The following is a 9,748-nucleotide window of genomic DNA, read 5'->3' as shown; positions in this document are numbered from 1 at the left end:
AGTATGGCTGTTGCCTCTTTCCAGAGCAGCTGCACATCCTGTGTGTCCGAGGGGTTCCAGGGCATGTGCTGAGCAGAAGCTTGGCCTCTGAGCTCAGGGTACTGGCTGGGATCACAGCAGGCATGTGGCACAAGGCATGCAAACAGTCTTTTTTATCCTGCCTCAAGAAAAATGCAAAAGATAATGAAGGCCCGCGTCTTTTCTCCTGGTCATCAGACACGCAGGGACTGTGCCACCTCTCTCCCCACTGTAGTCTTGCTTGTGGGGCTGGTTTCTTCTCACTCTGGCAGTATGTGCTGCTTGGCAGGTCCCAGGAAATCGTGGGGATGAGAAACCAGCCAGACCCCTGGGGTTAAAATGCCGGGACGTGCCCCTGAGATTAAACCACAGTATTCCCTGGTTTCACAGTCAATTTCATTTCCTCCCTTCCTTTCTTCCTCTTGCTTTCCCATTTGATGTGGGCTGGCAATGGGGTGACTTGGGGGTTTCCCTCCAACTTTGTGCTTTTGGAGCTGGGGGACAGGTGGGCACTTGGCAGTCACCATCCTGTCCTCCGAGGTACATGGGGCACGTGGGTGTGGAGCTTTCCAGCAGGCGGGGGCCTGCTTCTGTTAGCACAGCCCCCTAGTTAGTTTTATTTCTTCTGAACTGTAAAGAAAAGAACAGGTATGGCAGAACAGAGCTCAGAACATAGGATCTTCTGGGCCCTTTTTTGAGGATTTGAGTCTTTGTTTCCTAGTGGGAAATGGTAACGGGGTGAGTTGGCTGTGGGCTCCCAGTGGAAGTGAGCTCCTGCCAAGGACAGGACCGGGGCCTCGGTGGTTGGTTCGGAGGTAGGCACGTGGACCCCTGAGGCTAGAACCATCGCCGCTTGAATATTTTAGTGAAAACTAAGCAGTCCCCTTTGCCAATTTGAGTTCAGTGGTTGTCACTTGCCATTGAAAGAGTCATGGCTAAGGTGACAAGCATCAGCAGAACAAAGAGACTGAGACGTCAGAAGGTGCTGCTGAGGCTCATACCCTGGGCTAGTGGGTCCCTGCTTCTCAGGCACCTGCACACCTGTCAGACTCAGAGATTATGGAACATGCTTCCGCTCAGACAGATGCAGTGAAGGACCTGCATTTTGAACCCAGGCAGACTGATTACAAACCTGAACTCTTCCCTCTCCTACGAGGCCAAGGTTCCCCATGACCCCATGGCTGAATCCCAGGCTTTCTGCCCCAAGTTGAAAACTCTGTATTCCAGATCAGTGCCTCCCAAACTATAACGATTGGGCTGGGAATCTTATTAAAATGCAGATTCTGATTCAGTGGGTCTGGGTGGGGCCTGAGATTCTGTATTTCCTAGCCTTTCCTGGTGTCAGCAGCCATGGCTGCTGGCCCATGGAGCACAAATGGAGGGGCAGGGTCTTTAGGGGAACAGCTTATGTTGATCACCAAAGGGGCAGAGATGCTTGGAGGCTCCCACAGCCTTCCACAGTCCTCACACTGAGTAAGTTGGGGTGTGGCTGGGCCTCACCTGCAAAGTTGACAGTCACGGCCACGATGATGATGACGAACCCCATGATGATGAAGGTGACGCTGAGCATCCCGGCTAGGCGGCCCAGCCTCCGGGCCCCGTCCAGGTCTCCCTGTTGCATGCTACTTCGAGACTGCAGAGAGAAGGTGGCAGAGACCTCAGGAAGGCTGTCCTTGGGAGCCTTGGAGGGGGCCCCTTACTGAGCCTCCGGAACACACCCGGTCCCCACTGCAGCCCACACTCCAGCAGCCCCCATAGGGGAGAGGCAGGGGGCTTCTTCAGGAGAAGTGGCCTGGACTCAAGTGGCCAGACCTCTTGAGGAGACCCGTAACTAAGCCTGCCCCTTGCTGGCTGGGGACAGCTGGAAGCATGACCAAGCAATGCAGGGCATTATCTCAGGACAGTGACGGGCAGGGTGGTATAGTGGAGACCGAGGGCCTGTAGGAACAACCTACAGAGAAGGGACTGCTCAGAGGCTGCAACCAAAACCACAGACAGGGCTGCCTACCTTTCCCAAGGCTGTAATGAGGGGTGAGACTCCATTATATCCAAATTGCTAAAAGCCAGAAATGCCTGTTCACTGGGGGTTTGCCCTGTCCTCTGACATTGCAGTTTCATTTAGTATTAAAAATAGCAACCACTTCCATTTATTAAGCATTTACTATGTTCCAGGCTTTGGCACACACATTAGTTCATTTAATCCTCCCAACAGCCCTATGAGGTAGGTGGTTTTATTATACATTTTATAGATGAGGAGACTGGAGCTAAGGAAGGAGGTTGAATGATTTGGACATGGTCATGTGACTTAAAAGGGATAGAGATGGGATACACACCCAAGTCTATCTGATGCTTCTTTTATCAACAACTGAAGGCCCACTGCCTGGGCCCCAGCATCCCTCATTGACAGGAGATCTTGCTGGATCGGGGAGCATGGCCATTTCTCATCCTGACCCAGAGGTAAAATGGATGAAGCCAACCTTGCCCTGGCCACCCCAGGGAGCTCACAGGAAACTGCGATGCTGAGCAGGCCTGGGCCTGGACACCTGTGATCACAGCTCCTGAGGTAGAGCCCCTGATCCCAGCCCTGGTCCCAGCAGGCCCCTGTCAGAGCTACAGTGGGAAGGACACTGCTGGTCCATTAGTCTTCCACTGATGGAGTGAGTGGGTGGTGGAGAGGAGGCTACCGGGAGGTGGGGGAGAGAAAGAGGGAAGGAAGTAGAATTATTCCCTCCCTGCATAAATGCCTAAAAGGTTTGCCTTTCCTGGGAGGGACACACCATCCTTGTCCCAGAGGTAGATACAGGGTGGGGCCATGAAGAGAACAGTGGATTCAGTATCCAGCTGATATGCCTCTTGCCAATTGTGTGACCATGGGCACGGCACTGTTTTACATGCCTCAGTTGCCTCATCTGGTAAATGGGAACAATTAACTAGACTCTGTCAGCCTCATACTAGGACATGCTCTGCAGACAGTGAGCTCTAGCCAGGCTGTCAGGGCTGTGGGTGTCCTTCTCCCCTGGGGTCAAGGGCTTGATCCTTCACTTGGTAACCAGTGGGAAGACTTCAGATGAGGAGCTCTGAAGTCTGTTGCCAGGACCTGGAGACACCATCATGGAGACTTAACTCTCTTTCCATACTCTCTGTCTCTCCTTCACCGCTGCTGCTGTTTGAGTGGCACCAAGTATTTCAGCTCTAGATAAATAACTGACCCCTCCCTCCCCAGGGCATGAGAGTGTCCTATGAGCTAGAAAAGTGAATATCACAAAAAAGCGACTCACACAAATGTTTTGGATTCCCAGTGTATATAAAAGTTACGTTTATACCTTTCTGTAGTCTAGTAAGTGTGCAATAACACTGTATCTAAAAAAGCAATGTACATACCTTAATTTTTAAATATTGCTAAAAAATGCTAATCATCATTGCTCAGCAAGTTGTGATCTTTTTGCATTAGTAACATCAAAGATCACTGATCACAGGTCACCATGACAAATATAATAATGAAAACGTTTGACATATTTTGAGAATTAACAAAATGTGACCCAGAGACACAAAGTGAGCAAATGCTGTTGGAAAAACAAAAGGCACCGATAGACTTGCTCGATGCAGGGTTGCCACAAACCTTCAATTTGCAAAAAATGCAATAGCGGCAAAGCACAATAAAACGAGGTATGTCTGCTTATAAAATGTCCAGAAGAGGCAAAACCATGGAGACAGAAAGAAGATGAGTGATTGCTCAGGTTTGGGAGAGATGGGGAAGAAAAAAGGCACTGGGTTTCTTTTGGAGGTGAGGAAAATGTTCTAAAGTTGACTGTGGTTATAGTTGCGCTTGTCTGTGAATATACTAAAAATCATTGAATTGTACACTTTAGATGGGTGAATTGTATGATATGTGAATTATATTTCAAAGCTCTAAGAAAAACAACAAACGGGACTTCCCTGGTGGTCCAGTGGTTAAGACTTCGTGCTTCCAATGCAGGGGGCACAAGTTCGATCCCTGGTCAGGGAACTAAGATCCCATATGTTGTGTGGCATGGCCAAAAAAAAAAAAAAAAAAAAAAACCCAACAAACTGGTGATGGCTTCCCATCCCCGCCAGGGAGACACTCACCTAATTACTACCATCACATAATAGCACTTACTATGTGCTGGGTGCTTTAGCACTTTGTATGGCTCATCTCATTTCACCCTCACACAACTCTATAATTTAGGTGTTATGCTGACACCCATTTTGCAGATGGGAACACTGAGGAGAAGAGATGTTTTGAGTGACTTGCCCGAGGCCACAGAATACCTTGTGGTTTTGTCTAGTGTGGGTGTTTCTTGCAATGTGTTGTAAGGATCTGTTTACAAGTTTCTCCCCACTGGACAGGAGGCTCGTGGGGATTGGTGATGGCATCTGGTTTAGCACTGTATTCCCTGCCCCAGGCCCGGTGACCATCAGACCTGACTCAAGAACCTGAGGAGGATGTAGAAGTGCACTGGGGGTGGGTTTGGTGGTCTCACAGCCTTGGGCCCAGGTTTCCCTTGACAAAGGCAGCTCCTACCCAGCTCACACCCTGCCACCCCCAGCAGGAGATGGATTCTAGCAAACGTTTTCTCCTGGGTCCTTGTGTGGATTCCCTCCGCAAAGCCTGTCTCTCCTCCTGGGGCTTCTCCCTGTAACCAAGAGGTTGGCCCTGCCCACAGCCGCTGGCTGCACCCCTGTGGCCCAGCTCTGCCCCCAGCTGCCTCCAAGAGCAGCAGGCAGCACAGGAAGTTCCTCAAAGGCCTGGCCCAGTCCTGGCTCTTCTGCCCACACCAAGTCCCTGCCAGTGTCCCCTAAAGCCCTGGCAGGTGGTGCTGGATTTGATGGGGGTTGGGGAAGGCCCCCCTGGCTGGAGACTGGGCCTCGGTGAAGTGGATAGAGACATATGAGGAAATAAGGGGTTTCTCAGAGGAGAGCGGGGCAGCAGGAATGACCACAGCTCCTGGGGGCTCGATGACGGGTGACTCAGCAGGGGAGTCACTCCAGAGGGAAGCAGACAGTGTCTCCCCTCTCAGTGTACTGTCCCCTGCTCCTAACCTCATTCTGAAAGTCACTCCCTGCCAGCCTCTCCCTGTGTCTCCCTCACAATCTCCTGGACCACAGAAGTCACTTGCCAACATCTACCAGCATTTTCTGTGGCTCCTCTGTAAGTAGCTCTATCCAGATGACTTGGATTGGAGATGATCTAAGGTAATTTACTCAAAACCCTAGAGCACGAGTGTGTGGGAAGCAAGGACTAGCCCCCATGCCCCTCCCTGGCCAGGCCAGCCATGCCCACGTGTGTTCCCACCCTTGGCCCAGGCCCCCCCCACCCTGAAGACAGATGCTGAAATCGGTGCAAAGGCGAGGCCTAGAGGGCCCCAGTGAGAAGTTCCCCCCAGAGGAGCAGCCCTGGGGGAGCCGGGCCCGGAGCCCTCAGCCCATGGCAGGGAAGCCACTGCCTGCTCCTGGGAACCAGAGCTGCCAGAGCCTGACAGAACACCGGGGGGGGTGCCTGGCTCCCCTCCTGAGAACACAGGGCCCTGGGACCCCATGCCAGCTGCAACCTCTGCTGATTCACAGAGCCACTCAGGAATGACTCCTTGGGACAATGCCCCCGACCCCCGCAAAGGCAAGGCCCCCAACTTGGCTGTATTTCTGTGCAGAATTTAGCTCCACGTGGCTCTCTGGAATCCCCTTCCCCGCAGGGATGTGTGCAAAGTCGAGCTGTGATGTCCAGGAGCAGAGCTGAAGGAGGACAGCAAACAGAAGCCCTCCAGGCCCCTGGACCCCTCTCCAAGGGGGAGTAATAGACCGGCTGAGAGGGGAATCTTCCCCCAAGCCCCCGGCACCCAGCTCTTTTCTCTTCCTCCCAGGCAGGGAGACTGGTGCCTGCAGGGAAGCATGGCTGCTGACCCCAGGCCCAGCCCCTGCCCTGGAACAAGGAGCAGCACTTACCATGATGGAAAAGATGAGGGGGATGAGGTTGAGGGGCCAGATGGGGCAGAAGCAGGAGGTGATGGCAAGGACGAGGTAATCTTTGGGAGCTTCTCTGTCCTGCGTGTAGGAGGTGGTGGCAGTGGAGGACGCCCGCCTCGAGCTGGCCCGGGAGGATGCCTGGGGGAGCGAGGCCTCCCGGGGCCCCTCGGATACCGCCTTGAAGGGCAGACTGTGGCAGTCCTGCTCCAGGTCCAGAGCCCCCGAGGGGGACTTGGACAGCTTCAGGGGCTTGTCATCCTGGCCCCCGACCTCGGTGAGGAGTTTCTCCATCTCCGGCAGGTCCAGGGGTGAGACGGTGCCTGGCTCCTGCGCCGGGGAAAACTGAGGCTGCCCGGGGTGGGCCATGCTGGCCTGGGCCTTGGGCTGCTCCAGCTTCAGGCTGGGACGAGGGGCTCCAGAGGGACCTCAGTGCACCATTCCTCAGCCCAGACTCAGGGCCTACAGGGTCAGGGGCAGACGTGTCACCCAGGAGAGCAAGGGCCAGCTGGGGGCTGGGAGGGTCAGCTTCTCCGGGCCAGCTGAGTTCAGAGGCTCAGGCCGGCCTACTTCCCCATGGAGCTCCAGGAAGCTGGAGCCTTCGGTTCCATTCAAGTTTGAGGCCAACTTTGCTGATGCTGCTGACAGCACAGATGGGCGGGGAAGCAACAGAAAGCAGCTCCAAGAGCAGAGAGAGGACTGCTCTTCTCCCGAGTGAGGCTTAGGCTAAGTCAGGGAGGGTGTGTGTGTGTGTACATCACCCAGCCGCCCTCCCTCCCTGCCCTCCTCAGAGATGCTTTTCAATTCCCCTCTCCCCAGAGAACCGCCCAGCAGCATCCTGCCTCTGCTCCAGCCCAGCCCAGCTCAGCCCTGCCCAGCCCAGCCCAGCCCAGGGGGACTTGGGCCAACCTCTGGCTTCCACTACTGACCCAGGGCCTGCTCTTCTGGGTGGGGGCTCTGGATGGGGAAGAAAGACAGAGTGGGTCAAAATGGGTGTGTCTTCAACTGTCAGGGGAGACTGAGCCCTCCGCCGCTCCCCTACTGGAGCAGGCTCCCGCTTCTCCTATCTGTTGGGAAACGCTGGCCCCTGGACCTACTGCATCCCACCTCGACCCTGACCTCCAACGCCCAGAGGCATCCAGGCCAGAGCCTGGCTCCTAGCTCTGGGGGGGTCTACTACTAGTGTGGCCCCTGGATTCTGCCTGGACCCTCTGAATGGGTGTATGAGCAGCTCACCAAGGGGTAGGGCAGAGGGGCTATTAGGGAGGAGTGTTGGCCCCATCTCATGGCCATTAGAGCTTTTCTAAGGTGCTTTTAAAGAGCCAGCAAAGATCCTGTTTCAGGAGCTCCTTAGCGCCGATGCCAGCTCTAAAGGGCCCCGGTTCTGGCTGCTTGTCCTCTGTCTCTTTGTTCTCTCATGTCTCCTCCCTCCATTTCTGCCACCTTCTCTATTCTCTGCATCTCTTTCTATGTCCCCGATCTCTCTCCTTACATTGTTTTATAAGGTGACCTCGAACCACCAGGGTGTGTGTGTGTGTGTGTCTGTGTGTGGTTTGGAGGAGGGCATAGGTCATGGGGGTTGGGGGTGGGAAGTTAGAGGTGAGAAGGGGTCTCAGAGGTTGTGGTTTTGATATCACAGATTAGAAAAGCGAGGCCCAGAGTCATCTCAAGCTGTATCCCGATCAGATATCAATCCCTGGTCCAAGTCCAGGGGCTGGTTTGGAGCAAGATGAGCCATTTTAGTGGAAAGAAATATCTTTGGGTTGTGTATCAAGCTGGCTTCAGAAATGCTGCTTCCAACAAGGGCCGTGACAAGGCAAAGGAGGCAGAGAGTGTGAGGGGCAGGGAGTGGAGAGCTGGCCACAAAGGGATGGGAGGAGGGCTCCCCCAGGCCAGGGCTGGGGCAGAGGGAGTGAGCTGGGATCTTGTGCCCAGTAACTTCCAGAAACGTGCTAATGCCATTTAATTTATTTTTTTAACATCTTTATTGGAGTATAATTGCTTTATAACAGTGTGTTAGTTTCTGCTGTATAACAAAGTGAATCAGCTATACATATACATACATCCCCATATCTCCTCCCTCTTGCCTCTCCCTCCCACCCTCCCTATCCCACCCCTCTAGGTGGTCACAAACCACCGAGCTGATCTCCCTGTGCTATGCGGCTGCTTCCCACTAGCTATCTATTTTACATTTGGTGGTGTATATATGTCCATTGCCACTCTCTCACTTCGAGAGAGTGGCTAATGCCATTTTAAATAAGAGACCTCCTGCAGAGGGTGGCAGGTTGGGTGCCTGAGACCCCTAGACTCTAAGTCTGTGTCCAGCTTGGACAGAGTTCCATGTTACAACCTGGGAGCTGATTCTTGGGGGGGAAGGACTCAGGCCCTGTGGACCTACCGCTGCCCAGCCCAGTTCCATAGCCTCCAGCCAAATGTGACTACTAATCGCCTGAAATGTGGCTCATCCACACTGAGATGTGCTGTAAGTATAAACATATACTAGATTTCAAACACTTAGTACAAGAAAAAAGAATGTAAAATATCTCATTAATACACTGTATATAGGCCGCATATTGAAATGATAATGTTTTGGATATATTGGGCTACATAAATCATTATTCAAATTAATGTCACCCGTGTCTCTTTTCTGTTTTTAATATGGCTACTAGAAAATTTAAAACGTGGCTTGCATTATATTTCTATTGGGCAGCACTGGCCTGGAGGACAGAAGGAACCTGACATAAAGGGATTTTTTGACTTAATAAAAACTCGAAGAGAAAATTAAAAGCCAAGAAGTCCCCAGGGTGGCCCACGGCAGCGAGGTTACCAGGTAGGCTGGGGTTCAGGGACTTGGGAGCCGGGTTTGCTCTGTCTGCTGTGAGATCCTCGGCTTGTGGTGCCATCTAGCGGCCGAGTGGTGGTGAGGGAAAGGACCAGAAGTGGGAGTGGAAACCAGGGGCAGGGGCAGAGGCAGAGGCGAGGACCAGGAGCACCGGGATTGGGCTCCGGGGCTGGTGAGCCCAACCCAGCCACCTGCTCCTCCTCCGGCCCGGTCCTGCCCCCGCCTGCAGGTGCGGCCTCCCCACTCCCCCGCAACCGAGGTCTTCAATGGAGGCCCACGGGCCACGTTCATCATGCAAAGTGGGTTCGGCCTGCCCAGTGTTGGCTCAACAGTGTTTTTAAAAAAATCCATTTCACATAAAAATGGGGGTTTCAGACTTTTAACATGAAGATCTGGGAACCCTGGGCCCATTTTCTGCAGAGCAGCAAGCAGCTGGGCCCGCTGCAGCCTTTAGAAGGGAGGGCGCTGAGCTCCGACTCCGACTCCGCCCTCACACCGCCCGCGGGCTGGCGGCCTGCGCTGTGAGCGCCTGCAGCTACACAGGTGTATCGGCCTTTCTGTTCTGCTGCGGGCTGGCCTCGCTGCTCCCTAGTGTGGATGTAGGGAACTGAAGAAAGTCACTACCCTCTCTGTGCCCCCTCCCTGATGGGCTGTGAGGTCTTGGAGCGGGCAGGTGTGTGACCCCAGCTCCCTCGCCCAGGGCCTGACTTGCAGTGATGGCCGGCTGGATGAACCAGAGGAAGATGAAGACGCCAATAAAGTGCCCAGGGTGTGTCCACACCGACGCTAAGTCCACCTCTGCCTGTCCCACCCTTGGTACACCCCGGGTGTGAAGGATGCTGAGGTGTAAACAGTGGAGTGGAAACTGGACAGGGTGGACAGGGAAGCAAACCTCAGAAGGGCAGGTAA

The 9,748-nt window shown here is 53.8% G+C and overlaps 1 protein-coding gene across 1 annotated transcript; it reads right to left on the bottom strand.

Moving 5' to 3' along the window:
* Window positions 1-634: 634 nt before the first annotated feature.
* TRARG1 (trafficking regulator of GLUT4 (SLC2A4) 1) lies at window positions 635-6,366 on the bottom strand. Its single transcript, XM_060082654.1, has 3 exons — window positions 5,980-6,366; window positions 1,519-1,651; window positions 635-735 (listed from the first exon to the last, which is right to left on the bottom strand). The coding sequence occupies exons 1-3, from the start codon at window positions 6,364-6,366 to the stop codon at window positions 635-637; spliced, it is 621 nt and encodes a 206-aa protein (XP_059938637.1).
* Window positions 6,367-9,748: the final 3,382 nt, after the last annotated feature.

This window comes from Mesoplodon densirostris, chromosome 18, assembly GCF_025265405.1.
Source record: "Mesoplodon densirostris isolate mMesDen1 chromosome 18, mMesDen1 primary haplotype, whole genome shotgun sequence".
Taxonomy (NCBI): domain Eukaryota; kingdom Metazoa; phylum Chordata; class Mammalia; order Artiodactyla; family Ziphiidae; genus Mesoplodon; species Mesoplodon densirostris.
Note: the sequence above shows the minus strand (reverse complement) of the source record. Positions and strands in the feature narration are given on the sequence as shown.